This window comes from Callorhinus ursinus, unplaced genomic scaffold (assembly GCF_003265705.2).
Source record: "Callorhinus ursinus isolate GAN/ISIS: 27379988/994484 unplaced genomic scaffold, GSC_fseal_2.0 scaffold10, whole genome shotgun sequence".
In the NCBI taxonomy this organism is placed as follows: domain Eukaryota; kingdom Metazoa; phylum Chordata; class Mammalia; order Carnivora; family Otariidae; genus Callorhinus; species Callorhinus ursinus.
The window spans coordinates 21054062-21070230 of NW_027397072.1; the positions used below are offsets into that span (position 1 = coordinate 21054062).

Here is a 16169-nt window from a genome sequence, read left to right on the forward strand (position 1 = left end):
AAATTTGTGGTAAGGGGCGCCTGGGTGGCTCAGTCAGTTACGTGTCTGCCTTTGGCTCAGGTCATGATCCCGGGGTCCTGGGGTCCAGCCCCGAAGTCTGGCCCCCTGCTCATCAGGGGGTCTGCTTCTCCCTCTGCCTCTGCCCCTCCCCACCCCCCACCCCGTTTGTGCTCTCTCTCAAATAAATAAAATCTTTTTTTTAAAGATTTTATTTATTTATTTGAGAGAGAATGAGAGAGAGCACGAGAGGGAAGAGGGTCAGAGGAAGAAGCAGGCTCCCTGCCGAGCAGGGAGCACGATGCGGGACTCGATCCCGGGACTCCAGGATCATGACCTGAGCGGAAGGCAGTCGCTTAACCAACTGAGCCACCCAGGCGCCCTCAAATAAATAAAATCTTTAAAAAAAAATTGTGGTAAAACAGGGCACCTGGGTGGCTCAATCAGTTAAGCAACGGGTTCTTGATTTTGGCTCAGGTCATGATCTCGGGGTCCTGGGATGGGGCCCGATTCAGGCTCCATGCTCAGTGGGGAGCCTGCTCAAGGATTCTTTCTCCCTCTCCCTCTGCCCCTCTCTGCTCACGCACATGGGCACACACGCTCTCTCTCTGAAATAAATATATATATAAGATTTCATTTATTTGAGAACGAGAAAGAGAGAGAGAGAGCACGAGATGGGGGAGGGTCAGAGGGAGAAACAGGCTCCCTGACACAGGACTCGATCCCAGGACTCCAGGATCACGACCTGAGTTGAAGGCAGTCGCTTAACCAACTGAGCCACGCAGGTGCCCTGAAGTAAATATTTTTTAAAAATTTGTGGTAAAATATACATAACATTTACCATTTTAAACATTTTTAAGTGTGTAGTGCTGTAGCATTAAGTACATTCAGAATGTTGCAACCACACTACCATCCATCTCCAGAACTGGAAACAAATTCCCAATCTTCTCTACTCCCAAGTCACTGTCAACCACCATTCTAATTTCTCTATGAATTTGACCACTTTAAGTATACTGTATAGTGGAATCATACGATATTTATCCTTTTGTGTCTGGCTATTTTACTTAGCACAATGCCTTCAAGTTTCACGCATGTGTCAGAATTTCATTCCTTTTTAAGGCTGAATAATATTCCAGGTATATCACATTTTGTTTACCCATTCGTTGATGAACATTGGGGTTGTTTCACCTTTTAGCTATTATAAATAATGTTGCTATGAACATTGAGGAACAAATATCTGCTCAAGTCCCTGTTTTCATTTCTTTGGGGTATATAGCCAGAGGTGAGATTGCTGGATCATATGGTACTTCTGTTTTGAGAAATTGCCCTACTGTTTTCCACAGCAGTAGAGCCATTTCACATTTCCACCAGAGATGCACACGGGTTCGAATTTCTCTACATCCTTGCCAACACTGTTTTCTTGTGTGTGTGTGTGTGTGTGTGTGTGTGTGTGTGTGTGTGTGTGTAGTCTTGGAACCCTTGTCAAGAATCACTTGATCATATATATAAATTTTTTAAATAAACTCGATTATATATATATAAACTGTATGTATATAAATTTTTTTAAAAATAAACTTTAGTTTACTTGGACTTGACTAGTCTTGGAACCCTTGTCAAAAATCACTTGATCATATATATATATATATAATTATTATTTTTTAAGTAAACTCTACTCCCAACATGGGGCTTGAACTCAGGACCCTGAGATCAAGAGTCGCATGCTCTACTGACTGAGCCAGCCAGGTGCCCCATGTTTCGCTTTGTTTTGTTTTGATAGCTATCCTAATGGGTATGAAGTTGTCTCATTATGGTTTGGTTTGCATTTTCCTGGTGGTTAGGGATCTTTAGCGGCTTTTCACGTGCTTATTGTCCATCTGTGTATATCTACTCTATAGAAATATCTATTCTAGTCCTTTACTCATTTTTTTAATTGGTTGTTCTTTTGTTGTTGAGCTGTAGTTCCTTATATATTCTCAATATTTATTTCTTGTAGATACATGATTTGCAAATATTTTCTCCATTCTGTGGGCTGCCTTTTCACTATGAATAATGTCCTCTGATGTGTAAGTTTTCAGTTTTAGGTTGGTTTGTTTGTTTTTACCAAGTTTTTAGTTCTTAATGAAATCCAATTTATGTTTTTTCTTTTGTTGCCTGTGCTTTTGGCAAATCCCAGAAATCACTGGCAAATCAAATTATGAAGCTTTCCTAATTTTCTTCTAAGAAGGGTTTTGTATTTTTAGCTTTCAATGTTTAGGTCTTAGATCAATTTTGAGTTAATTTTTATGTATCGTGTAGGGTAAGGGTCCAATTTCATTCTCTTGCATGTGGATATCGTTTTGCCAACAACATTTATTGAAAGGACTGCCCTTTTTTCATTGACTAGTCTTGGAACCCTTGTCAAGAATCACTTGATCATATATGTGAAGGTTTATTTCTGGACTCTGTTCTACTTTATTGGTCCATAGGTCTGTCCTCATGCCATTACCACACTGCTTTGATTACTGTGGCTTTGTAGTATACGTTTCCTTGTTATTCTTGAAATGCACAACACATTCTTTTTGGCTCTTGTTCAGTTCTTTAAGCCCCTTCGAGGGTTGCTTAGAGACTGGCATTTTCTGTAGTGCCCAAATTTAGCCAGGACCCAGGGATAATTGTGCAAGCAGGTGCAAGAAAAGGAGCAACAAACAGGTAAGTCATTCATCATGGTATCTGGTTTCTTTGGAAAAGAGAAGGCACAGTCACTAGAGTAAAACTGTATGCCTTTATTCAACTTAAATGAGTCATTAAGAGAAAATACAATTTGCCCATGTGCAGAAACATTATACATTCAATTCTGAGGAAGGTAGTTTTATACAACCAGTACAAGGAACAGTCTAAAAGTGAGAGGAATAAAGACGATAGTGAGAGGGAGCTAGAAGGCAGAGTTTTATCTGTCAAAGTGCTAAGGCCTATGTGCACAAAGATTTTAAAGTGAACAAGACCAGCACAAGGTCATTTCTTCCATTCTGATTTCTCTTGGTGCCGGTGCAAGTTTTAAGGTGTGATGCAATGAGTCACAGGATTAACATGGGCTTTAAAAAAACAGGTCATAGCACTTTATGGCTAAGAGAAAGGTTTTTAATTTCTAGAGTTTCATTAGTCATGTACTTGAGATCTTTCATGGATTCTATGAATTTTGTGAATTTAATAAGAACTTGTCCTTCAATCAGTAGTTTATTATCAAAGAACAAATTTTCAGGTCCTTCCCAGCCCAGAGTCTATCTCCTTATGCAACAAAGGGGAAACCAAATATGAGACTCTCCAAGAGTTTCATTAATTTAAAGTTTGTGTTAATTGATTACATGTAAGTTCAGTTGGGGTCACTACCCATGTCTTCAAATTGCTATTGCCTGAAATGAATGAGAATTGCTGACTTAGGGCCAAAGTCCAACTCTATCATTTCCAAGCTCTAGGTATCTGAAAACATCAGACATGGGCTTTTGGAAAGAAAGTAAAAAAGTAAAACTTTTTTGTACCGTACTTTCCATAGAAAGGAAATAGGCTGTGTGTAAAATAATAGTTCTAAAGTATCTTCAAATATTTTGATAACATTTAATGCATTGCTTTCTTATTGGATTAATTAAATTTTAAATATTTAAGAAGAGGATCCATGATTAAAGTTAATAAAATTAAGTGTTGACTCAAGTTAGCTTAATAGTATTTATGAGCAACTTTGGCATTATTTAACAGACACAGGTGCACAATCCTAAATCCTGATCAGCAGCAAAAGCTGCTGCTATGTAATTCAATAGAAAACCATCACTTAGCCCATAAAATATCTCAAATCAAATTCCATGTTCTAATCATGGCAATTTAACATCATGTGAACCCAAAACCTTAAAAAAAATTTTCATAAAAGTTAATAACAACTGAAAGTTTACTTAAACCTATTTTAAATCCAATCTTAGGTTTACCTTTCTTCTCCCCTAGGAATTCTCTGGGTTTTGCAGTCAAGATGGAAATCAGTAGGTTTATTATTTCCCTTTAGCCTCTTTTGAGTTTGAAGAACCAGGAACATTGAGTTGGAAGTTATTCTTCAGGAGAACTGACCATCTGGTCATAGCCCCTCTCCACAACCTGATCATCTCTGGCTCTCCCTTCCAGGCCCAGGCCCTCCTTCCTGTTAAAAGGAAGTCTTTCTAGGGATGACCTTTTTCGGTTAAGACTGAGAGCTCCATGGAGGTATAGAGATTCCTTATTCATACAGTCTCGATAAAAGAAACCCAATCTTCTGTTTAAGGCCACCAAGTATTAGGAAAATATAGGATACCCACCCTCCTACTTCCTGGACAAAGTTGAGACATTTCACGGTGGAATATACCAAATACCTCTTTGACTGAAAGGTGAATCTGGATATTTTGGCATCCAGAATTTGAGTTGCAAATCCAACAATCCAAGTTAATGATAAATGGTAAGAAAAATTCAAGAATAAGCACTAACAAAATACAACGATTTATCCTTTAAAAAAAATTTTTTTTTTAACCAGAAATTCTTAAAGTAAGAATTGGGAATTTAGGCCACTAAAAAAGGCTATGATCCTGCTGAAGTTTCTTGTAATTCAAGTTCTGTGACTTAGAGATGGGGTGGAGGAGCCAATTCTACAGTATTAGGATAAAAACTTTAGAACACTAAATTTTATCCATTATGGAGAAAAAACAGGGATACAACATCTCTTTAACAATATAAAATAAGGGGATACACTTCATTCTCACCAGACTAAAAGATAAAAATCAAGGTTTAGTTTCAATTCCCTTAAGCTTCCTGTGGGTTCAAACATCAGTTGCAAGTAGGCTGTATTATTTACCTAACAGTTATTAGAAAGGGTTAGTTACAAGCACTCACCAGAATTAATTGAAAGGGATTCTTTCTTCAACTGAGACCTTACTAAGAAATTTCTTTAAGTTTGGGGCGCCTGGGTGGCTCAGTCGTTGAATGTCTGCCTTTGGCTCAGGTCATGATCCCAGGGTCCCGGGATCAAGTCCCACATCGGGCTCCTAGCTCCGCTGGAAGCCTGCTTCTCCCTCTCCCACTCCCCCTACTTGTGTTCCCTCTCTCGCTGTGTCCCTGTCAAATAAATAAATAAATCTTAAAAAAAAAAAAAAAAAAGAAATTTCTTGAAGTTTCTATTAAGAATTCTACATCTTCTGGGGGCGCCTGGGTGGCTCAGTCAGTTAAGTGGCTGCCTTCGGCTCAGGTCATGATCCCAAAGTCCTGGGATCGAGCCCCCGTTGGGCTCCTTATCAGCAGGAAGCCTGCTTCTCCCCTGCCTGCCACACCCCCTGCTTGTGCTTGCTCTCTCCTTCTGTGTGTCAAATAAATAAAATCTAAAAAAAAAAAAAAAAAGAATTCTACATCTTCCAATGATTGTTTTCAGAAAAGGTAAATTTTACTAACATGGCTTTTCACTTCCACATTGTTATTTCACCTAGGGGCAATGCCTTTCCTTTCTTGCTTCATGTTTTGCCACTGGGTTTCACCCAGAGCCTCAAATGGTTCCCTTCCGTAACTCATTTACACTTAAAATTTCCATCACGTCTTGGGAAATATGTAGCATACAGTACTCCTTGAGCCCTGAACTAGACACATGCTGTATGGCTACTACGTTAGGAAGACCTTTTACAATTTACATGGCTGCTTTTGTTTACCCTTGCAGAACCTGAACCTTAGTACAGTGCTTAGCACATAGTAGGTGCTCTGAGAAATAGATGAATTAGTGAACAACATGATTTGTACACAAAACCAGCTAGAAACGTTATGCAAAATCTTATTTCTTAAGACCACTTGTGGTCAAGTGGCGTCAAAAGCATCGAACACAGGTTTCTGGACTGTGATGTAAATAAAGGACAGTTGGGGATTCAAGTTGAAGTTGTGTTCTAGTATATTGCTCTTTCTCATTCAACTGCCTATCAACTATACATTTAGGCCCCTACGTCATTAACCTGCATATGAATTTCACTTCCAGTGAGGTAGGAGGCCCATTTAAATAACAAATATGTACTATAAACAGTGGAGGTGGGGTGGTTTCTGGAAATGGCCACAATGGGCTGGTTCACACACTGAAATATTTCTTTCACTCCCATTATATATAGGAATTGTAAGGATGCAGATGTTCCCTGAGACATAAGAAATTTCCTTTAGAAAAAGCATATTTTCAGCAAAGATTTAGAATGCTGTTCTCCTGGACTGGCAAACGATCTTCAGCATCTTTGGGCAACCCCGATGTTTGCAATTTCAATTTTTGAAAAATAACAAGGCGATCTTTTAAAAAGCATTCTATGTATCCTTACTCATTTCCAAAATATGCTATTTTTATCAGTGAAAATAATCACGGCTGAGTAATTATGGGGAGAACTAGGGAACTGGAATAAAAAGTGAGTTTCATGGGTCACTAAGATACATTCGTGAAGTTCTGACCTTTTTTTTATTTCATCAATAAATCTCTATTTAAAGAATGGGCTAGATACCTTTATTTCCAAAGATTATCTAGGTAGCATTTTGCTCCTTCAATCATATCCTAAAACCAAGTATTTGCAACCACAAAATCTCTTGAACAGCAGGATTCCAGGCTATCCGTAGGTATGGGACAATGGACAGTTAAGCTCTCCTAATACCTGGCTCAGTCCTCATTTGCATAAATGCCCTTCCTGACACTTCGGATCAAAATCCAAGTTCTCCTAGCTCTTCTAGCTCTCCGGATCAATCAGGAAGGACCTAAAACTGGTTAGGAAACTCCCTCTCAGACCAATCAGGAAGGATACAGAACTGGTTAGGAAACTCACTTCTCAGAGAACTGGGAACAGAAAACAAGTTTTCAATTATCTTCATGAAATTATTTCTTCACATACTCCTACTGCCTGGAAGGTGGTGGCAGTGAATGTTTGCTAATGAATTATTAACCACTGTTGATAAAGAAAAACCTATTTTTACCCCTGAGATATTTTCTTACCATTCTTTGTTTTAGAAGCAAACAGTGGGCACATTAAAAAAAAGGGGGGGGCGCCTGGGTGGCTCAGTCATTAAGCGTCTGCCTTTGGCTCGGGTCATGATCCCAGGGCCCTGGTATCGAGCCCTGCATCGTGCTCCCCGCTCCACAGGAAGCCTGCTTCTCCCTCACCCACTCCCCCTGCTTGTGTTCCCTCTCTCGCTGTGTCTCTGTCAAATAAATAAAATCTTAAAAAAAAAAAATGCACCATGTTTTTGTGTTTGTCTGTTTTTAACATTCCCAGTAACATCCCATGGTTAAGAGACAGAACAGTTCAAGGGTGAAAACAGACAGACAGACAGATTAGGCATTATTTAATATTTTTACTAGAGTTCTTAAAGAAATATGCTACCCTGATTTATCACCAAATTCCTCATTTTGACTCTTCTACACAATCTGTGATCATCTTGCAATGGTGATATAAGGCAACAGCTGAGGGCCCTTACCCACACCGCTCTCAGATGGATGTCAGACCTCAAGAGTCACCAAAAACTCCAAGGTTTTTATTTTCACTTTAATTATCTTTTACTTAATAATAAAATGAAAAATAAGAATATATGAATACATACAATCTATATACATATATTTATTGCAAATACTTAAAATTCTTATGTAAAATGATTTTTCTATATTTGTGAAAAAATATGACTTTTTAAATGGTGTTGACACCAACTTCTCTGTACATACCCTCAATTCCAATGTTAACAATTCCTTTAAAAAGGCAAAAGACACAAAAGTTTAGCATTTACCAAACCAGTCTGTACAAACCTTATAAGCCAGAAGGAAAAAAAATAGCTCGTGGTAAATAAGTCGATTTTCTTTTAAAATAAAAAATAAACTCCAAAACTATTCCCCTTATTGCATTTTTCGGAAATAATCTGAGTGTCTTTAGAGTAACTTCCTTTGTAATAATTTGTGCCTTAACAGTGAGGTCCTACATTAAACATACCATATATGAGAAATTCAAAGTCTTCCACTGTCACTTTTTACATAGATATTAAAATATATATTACTTAAAATATATTACTGGAAAGCTATTTTTTTAAAATTGATCTTTAATAGTTGTATCAAATGTAAAGCATTAAAAAAAATAAAGTAACCAAGAATCTATGAAGCTCTTACTTCAACTTTAGGAAATGTTTTACCTATTGTTCCCTTTCAATAGGTACGTAGGTATTGAAACATGGTAGGAAAAGATCCCTGCCTATCATCATGTTTCTCAGTCTCTTTGGACTATTCTATAAATTGAGCTGAAAACTACCGTTGGCCAAGTTTTTTACTTAGCACATTGTTGTAATGCAACGGGGACTTTTCCCTCCTTGCTGTGAAGTGAAACCTCTAGGTCACATTGAAAACCCTGGCACTGCTCACTGACAGTGAGTTCTAGAAATAAATAGTGGTGTAATGACCAGAGAAGAACCCCTCATTATAACAAATAATTTTACCCAAGAGTTCTTTAAGGGCTCTAAGGTGGAGAAAGGCAATAACAAGCAATTAGGATGGTAACTGTCAAGTCATCAATATGTATGAATTTATACCTTCACCGGGAAGGCAAGGAGGTGCTCCTTTGGCTATTTAAAACTGAGATAATTCCTAAAACACCTACATCTGGGTGCCTTCCCAGCCCACGCAAGTATGCTTCCCCTTCTTCAAGAAAAATGTCCCATTTGCCAGATCTTATTCTTAGAAATGTTACATGGGATACCACAGATGGTTTCAGTATCTTGAGCACAGGGGTTAAGGAATAGTAGGGTGAACAACCCCAGGTTGTTTAATAGGGTGGAGAATTTTTATCGAATGTTTTTTTAAGATTCAGGGAGCCTTCTCTACTAGACAACTCAGAACAGTCATTAAGACTGAGATGACATATTTATTGTTAATGCTATCTCCCCAATGCGACCTACAATGGAAGGTTTCTGAAGGCTCGAGAAGCATACCCTGGAGGCATAAGCATCAGGCATAATGCCTGACTAGTCACTGGAAATAGTGCAACTAAATACCATTGAAAAAAAAAAACACAAAAAGAATTTAGCATTGATTAGCAACCTTTCAGATTGAACTGAAAGGTAAAGCAATTCCGAAAACCTAAAATAAAAACTGCTTTAAAGGTATTGGAGTACCATGCTCTCAATAATACAGATTTTTCTTGTTCCTACTGCTCTATTTTCAAAAGGGCCAAATTGTATTGTAATGTGTTTGGATTGTTGCTATTGTTTTTCTGTTCAGCTCTTAAAATGAATGACCTTCTACCTGAAACCACTGTGTTGAAACAAACTGACAAACAGATTGTATTCAATTTACTACCAAGCCGAGAGAACCTATTCTCTCATTTTGTCAAGACTGAGGCAGTGTATCTAGTAGACATATCCTGTTTTAGGGACATTCATAAATGCAAATATTTTATTAGCTGAGTATTATTTGTTAAGAGAATCTGGGGAATAATAATGCTTAGGACCTATCTGCAAGAGCCTTGGTCAAGAAGAAGAGGCACAATACGGTTTGCTCTCCAAATGGACTTGAAAATCCCTGATCCCTTTCCCCCTCTCCTGGTTAGTCTGTCCAAACTCAGATTACAGGAACTGTGGAGGAGAGACTTTCTACGACAGGAAAGGTGCAAAGAAGAAAGTTCACTTTGATCAATCCAAATTGGTAATTCATGTTTAGCATGGGGTCAGTTCAGAAATACTCAGGCACTTCCAGCACACAGACCAGCCCTCAGTCCTGGCACTGAACATGGGGAGTGAAGAAGCTGAGCATGGAGAGTTTTAACCAGCAATAGGTCCTTTTAGCCCCTGCCCTTGGATTACCCATAGTAGTGAAAAGTTTGGGGAACTAAACCATTTTTCTTACTGGATCTTGGCTGGAGAACTTCCTCCTTACCCCTGGATCCTTGTGTGTGTGCTGGAAGAAAAAGGTAAATTAGGCGGACATCCTATTGTCTCAGCTGAAACTAGAACACAGACATTAATCCTGTATTCGCCTTGAGCCACAAGAAATAACAGAAGCAAAAACTGAAAAACAGTGAAGTAGTAAGTTTCTTATGGGGTTCAAAAGTATTAAAAGCATGTATAATGCGGGGGGAAGAATGGGTAACAGAATGGGGAAGAGCAAAGAGTATTACTTTCTACTTCCTCCTAATCTGGAATGTGACTTAGTAAGTTTACACTGTTCTGCGTATGGTAAGTATCACATCCTGAATACTAAGTACAGCTACAAGTGTACTAGGTTTGCAGTAGTATTTTTACTTCACACGCCTGAAATTAGGAAAACTTAAAATCAATATGCATGATGCACATTGACAATACCTGGTTCCTTAATACCAAGTTCTGATAAATTGTAGATTTATTTTAATGTTCTTTAACCATGATCTAAATATATGTACTCAAAAACTCTTCAGTCACTAGTGACAAGATTTAAAAAACAACAACAAAGGAAACAAAAAAGAATCAACAAAACAAGCAACAAAACTTTGGAGCTAATTTCTCTTCCTTTCTAGATGTTCCCTTAGCCATTTACTGAAGCCCCTTTACATTAGAAATTTCTAGTGCATAGACAACAGTAATCCAAAACAGAGGACATATTTTCTAGAACAGGAGAAGTGTCTAACTTTTACTGTGTGTGTCTGTGTGCACACGTTGTGTTCAAAGTAATATCTAGTAAGATTACGCCACACTCCTCAGATGCCTGGGAGATCAAAACAGGCTAAACAGAACGGGCAAATGTGGCAACAAGGAGCTTTCCCTCCTGCACCACAGCGGACTACAGAACATTAGGTAACAGGGTTGGGCAAGAAGAGGAAAAGAGAGGCTACCTTGTTTCTAGGGTTAAAATCGTTTTCCAAAGTTCTTTATGTTCAGTTTAATAGTTTCTGCACTTTTTTTTACTCCCTTGCCCAACAAAACACATAGTTCAAATCACCCCATCACTAACATTTTTTGTTACTGCTCTACTAGCATCTCACACCTGTTTGTAAGCTCCCATGACTGACGAAGTACCCGGATGTTACTGCTGGAACTGCTGCCCGGCACAGGCTCAGCTAACAGCAGGGGCCTGGGGTGGCACACCCTTCGTGGGCCACAGTCATGGTCTCAGGGCAAGGTAGGGGGCCTTGAGGGCAGGGGGCCACAAAGCGCAAGCAGAGAGCTTGGCAACAGCACTGGTCTGTGGAAGCCAAGAATCAGGTCGAGAGCTTTCAGAGTCTGAATTACTACCTACGAAATTAATACGGTATCAAAAATTTGAATTTAAGAAGGTTCTGTCTAAGGTAAAGGGACTGAGTAAACCCTGAATCCAAATCCCGCCAAGGCTGAATAATCTAAGTAAAGCCTGCAGTCAGACCATCATGACATAATCAGCTTGAATGGTCATTTCTCCAGACCATTCCTTCATTCCTTCCTTTTCCTGGCCTCTTAAAAAAGGAGAGAAGAAAGACAGCTTCCTTTAACCATGCATGGCATTAAACTTTTCTCAGAGTCACGTGAAGTGGAACATAAATCTGAATTCAAATACATCATTACCTAAACACTTGGGAAAACAATGTTAAAACAAAATGTGACATATTTACATGATTTTGTAAGTGCAAACTTGTCACAAATTCACAAAGTCTTGCTTGACCTAGACTTACTATACAAGGTGCTCTTCCTCTAAAATATAAGATCTGTACTCTGTATTCCTGATTAAGTAACGTCTCTTAAGACAACTGAAACCTACTTAATTTATTTCTGTGATTCCGAAAGGACGCAAAAAACACATCTCATCAACCCTTCCCTCCCTGCCTCCTTTACAGCATGTTCTCTTTCTAGTCTCGTTACCGAACGACAAGGCAGGAGACACACAGTTTCGAGGGGCCAATGCAATCATCGTGGCAGAATGCTCCACACCCCTTGCACATGATCATGGCTTTCAATCGGCAGTAACATTTCGAAGGTGTGTCCTCTATGCTGTTCTCTTCAGGAAAGGCCTGAACAGGAATGGTCTGGCCATGGCTGCTGGGATTCATCGCTTGGCTAGCAGGGATAGTAGTGACAGTCACTGAAAAGGACATGACATCACCTACATTGCTAGCAACCTGGCTACAGTCAGGCATCCCCGGGACAGCAGAGTTACGGTCCATGTCAGACGAGGTGGAGACATTGATCATGCCTCTATAGCTTGGCCCGATCTGGGTGGGGCTTCCATACAGCTTCGGGGTTTGCAGTGGTGGAAGGAGGAGAGGCTGATGGGTGGGACTGTCTGCAGTCAGAGGAAGAGCAGTAGAACTGAAAAGCTCAGGGCTGCTACGCATCGTCTTGCCTCTCACTGCATGAGCCATTTGTTTCTGTGCTGCCTGAATAAAATCTCTGGCTAGGGTCTTTTCATCAAATGTTTGGCCTCTCGTGAACAGGTAATTCTCCTTGCTTAAAGCGGTTTGCTCATGCACTGGTGTCTCCGCCTTCACATTCTTTTTTGCTAAACAATCATTGGTGGCTAGGGCTTCTCTGCTGTGGGGTCCCGAACTTGCTTCACACTTGCCAGGGCCCTGGGCAGCCTGGGGCTCCTCCTTCACCATGATGGATTCTTGCTCATCACTGGTACTTTCCTCATCGGTATCTTCTTCTTTGCCACTGCTACTATCTCCTGTTGCATTTTTACAGTCTGTGTATCCCATTTTCAAGGCCTCCGTGGGGCTACTTAGACACAAACGGTCTTCAGGGTTTATAGAATGGGTCCTCCTAAAGCTCTCTGAACCCCGGCCATAGGTGGAAATGTTAAGTAAATAGTGACCTGCCATTGCAGGCTTCGATGTCCTTCTGCCAGCAAAACCCAGCATGAACCTCTGGCTTGTGGAGATGTCTTCCAACTGGAAACCTGAGTGAGTGAAGTTGAATTGGGAGGGCTGCACAAATGGGAGAACGTTCTGCCTCCGAACCCTTTGGATGAGAGTCTGAAGGATCTGCTCTTGGGTGGCTTTGCTTAGTCCTTCCTGGTACTGGTGTGTGTCAATGCTAGAGTCCCTCAGTTCCTTACCTGAAAAGAGCTGAAGGGGTCTTGGAACCTGGGGGAGCTGCTTACTTTGCAAGGCTTTCCCCAGCTGCTGCAGAGCTGGGTGGGACTGCCTCTCACCACCTTCCTCTCTGATGCTGTTTTCTGCAGCACCAGTGCCTGTGAGCACTCCTGTCCCCAGCTCCTCTTTCGTGGTCAGTGGAACAGTTTTCATTTCAACTTTGGTGAGAGGTTTAGGCAGAATTTGCTCCATGGGAACATCTTTGCCCTGAAGCAGCTGAGTGACCAAAGGGTTATTCGCAGGGATACTAGAGCTTGGCCTTGGCATGGGTCCATTCAAATTTGAAGAAGTTCCTGGAGTTTTAAGGCTAGAAGCTACTGGCAAAGTGCTCGAGGACGGAGCTGATCCCGGAGGCCCTACGCTTACACTGACCTGGGGTACAGGAAGCTTTTCTAAAGCGGCGGCGGTCAACAACGATGTTAAAGGAGAGGGAGTCACAGCCGCTGAAGTACTAGCGGTTGTCTCCGCTGAGGCCGAAGGGTCTGGCATATTCCTACCAGAACCTGCTCTGGGCTCGACTGTGCCATCGGCTGCAAAACGAACAGGTGGGGAGGCATCTGAGATGAGAGCGGAACCCGCCGGAGTAGAAGGCGCCTTCTCCGGTCTGCAGGTCCCGGGGCCTTGTGGGTGGGGGAGAGAGGCCACTGCGGCTGCTGCCCTAGGGGGATGCGGGGGTTCGTTAGCCGGCTTCCCTACAGCTGGTGGGGGCGCGTCAGTGTGGGCTGGTGAGGGGGCCCTTGCGCCGGCTCCACCGCTGGCAGAGGTTGGAGGCACCGAGGGGGTTTGCTGTAATTGTGCTCCAGAGACACCATGAGGCTGTGCCTGGTCTGGGCTCTCGGTCTCAGACTGGGGCTGAGTCTCTGGCCCACAGGGTAAAAGCTCTCTCGTACCTCCCCCGCTTCCAGTTCCTGCCAACTCCAGGGTGGGGCCCTCTCCAGGTTCGTGGCCTCTGTCTGAGCCTGGCCTCCCTCCTCCAGCGGTTTTGCTGTCACCGCCCTCTCCTGGGCCTTGTCCGCCCCCGGGGCCAGGTCCTGGAACGGTCCCTCCAACTGAGGCCGCGGCGGCGGCGGCGGCGGCGGCTGCAGCGGCGGCCGCCCTCTGTGCTTTGACCAGCTGGGCTTTTGCTTTGATGTCTGCAAGAGTTCTGGCTCCTGTTCTGTTAGGACTAGTGATGGAGACTGGAAAACGAGCCCTGGGAGAGACCTGCGATGTAGGAAAAGGCATGGGGGAGATTCTGGAGACCGGGATCTGAAAGAAGGAGGGAGGAAAAAAACCCAGAGCTTAGTTTTCATTGACAAGATAAGCAGAACTTCCCGAACACTTGAATTGTTGCGGTAACCGCTACACCCCAGTCACAGAGATGGGGGGGTCACGGCTGAGAGACCAAAGCGTGGAGACAGCAACGTGACTGTGTCTCTAGGGTCCTTCCACCTCCGCTACTGGTGCCAAAGCCTCTCCTCCCCCAGCATCCTCTCTGCCCCAAATCCCCTTCTCAACACAACTCCCTCCTAATGGCATTACTACTCACAACTGCTTATTACTTAAGCTACAGACCTTGCGGGGTATTTGCACTTTCGAATGTGTGTGAGAGAGAAGAGGCATACCACTGTCTTTTTCTTCTTAGCTCTCCTTCCAAGCTCCGAGGAGAATTCTTGCTCTCTTCTGCTCTACGCACACATGCACGCGTAAGCACTCAGGCTGAATTATCTCAATGACAGAGGCGTCTAGATAGCACTGGAAGGTAGACAGTGTGTGATCCATAGATGCATCCCACTCCGTCCGTCCACACAAGGGAGTATGTACATAATGTATACAGTGTTCACTACACTCATTTTCATCCCTGGCTGGCTTTATCCTTACTTGGGGAGCTGGTTAAAAATATATGTGCTCTGGGGGCACCTGGGTGGCTCAGCTGGTTAAGCGACTGCCTTAAGCTGAGGTCATGATCCTGGAGTCCTGGGATTGAGTCCTGCATTGGGCTCCTGGCTCGGCGGGGAGCCTGCTTCTCCCTCTGACCCTCTCCCCTCTCATGCTGTTTCTCTCTCTCTCAAATAAATAAAATCTTAAAAAAAAAATTAAAAAAAATATATGTGCTCCGGGTCCTATCCCCAAATTGACAAATTAGAACTCTAGAGAAAATATGCTTTTCTGAAACACTTCCTGGGAGTTTGAAACCGCTGATTTTCATACCATAAAATACTGTATCTGAAAGGAATCAGACTCCTATTTGAAACAATACTTTGGAAGCTATCAGAGCTCAATTAGAATGCATCAAAGTCTGGACCCTTCTAGTAGTGGCCAGAACTTAAAGGAGCAAATAACGGTTACAGATTTTCTAGGGCATTTAATTAAAAAAAAGAAAAATTAAGCCACAGGGCTCTAAGAAAAATGCATGTTATCTTTCTGGAACTCCTTAAGAATAGTAAAGTCACTAAAAATTTTTCATTATTTGCAATATCCATTTCTCAAAAGGTCAGTAGTCCTGAGAAACAGATTCTCTGTCCTTCAGAAGTCAGAGCTGTGGGACTGTCACAGGCGTCACACAGTCCACACGTCTCACGTCAGAAGATGTACCTCATCTCTCTCTTAAACACTGAGAGTCTCTTTTACATCTAACTGCACAGTATTTTAGAAGCTACCAATAGAGGGAAAGAAGCAATTGTTGCCCCTTGGTAATATCACCTAGAAGAGACCCCTAGGACGGGGAGAAAATAGGTAAAACCAGAAAATTAAATCCAAGAAAGTAAAAGCACAGTTGTTTAGGGGAATTGTATATAGGGACAAACAACCTTACATCAGAATAATCTTGAGAATAATAACATAACTAGCAGAATAAATAATATCTATTGTAATGACTGAAAATCATTACTAACATGTTGATGAATTCATTAAAAGTGGTTCTAATAAAAGTCTTAATACATAAAAATAATAAGTTTCAGTTATTTATGTAAATAGCTCTATTACCTGCTTATGTGGAATAAATGAGATGTTACATCTGTAAGCACTAAGGGCTCAATGTTGTCCGGGCACTGGTAACAACTTAACACCAAGAAGCGCTATCCTGGTAGAGCAAGGTAAATTCTTCTCATGTATACTGAACAGATGGGG

The 16169-nt window shown here is 41.6% G+C and overlaps 1 protein-coding gene across 5 annotated transcripts in view; it reads right to left on the reverse strand.

Annotated features, from left to right (window-relative positions):
* Window positions 1–2739: 2739 nt before the first annotated feature.
* The window catches only part of ASXL2 (ASXL transcriptional regulator 2), a 141407-nt gene continuing 127977 nt past the window's right edge, over window positions 2740–16169 (reverse strand). For all 5 annotated transcript variants that reach the window (XM_025867869.2, XM_073897087.1, XM_073897085.1 and 2 more), the window contains one exon: window positions 2740–14309. In XM_025867869.2, coding sequence (XP_025723654.1) covers window positions 11826–14309 — 2484 coding nt within the window. In that variant the 3' untranslated portion in view covers window positions 2740–11825. The remainder of the gene's footprint in view (window positions 14310–16169) is intronic.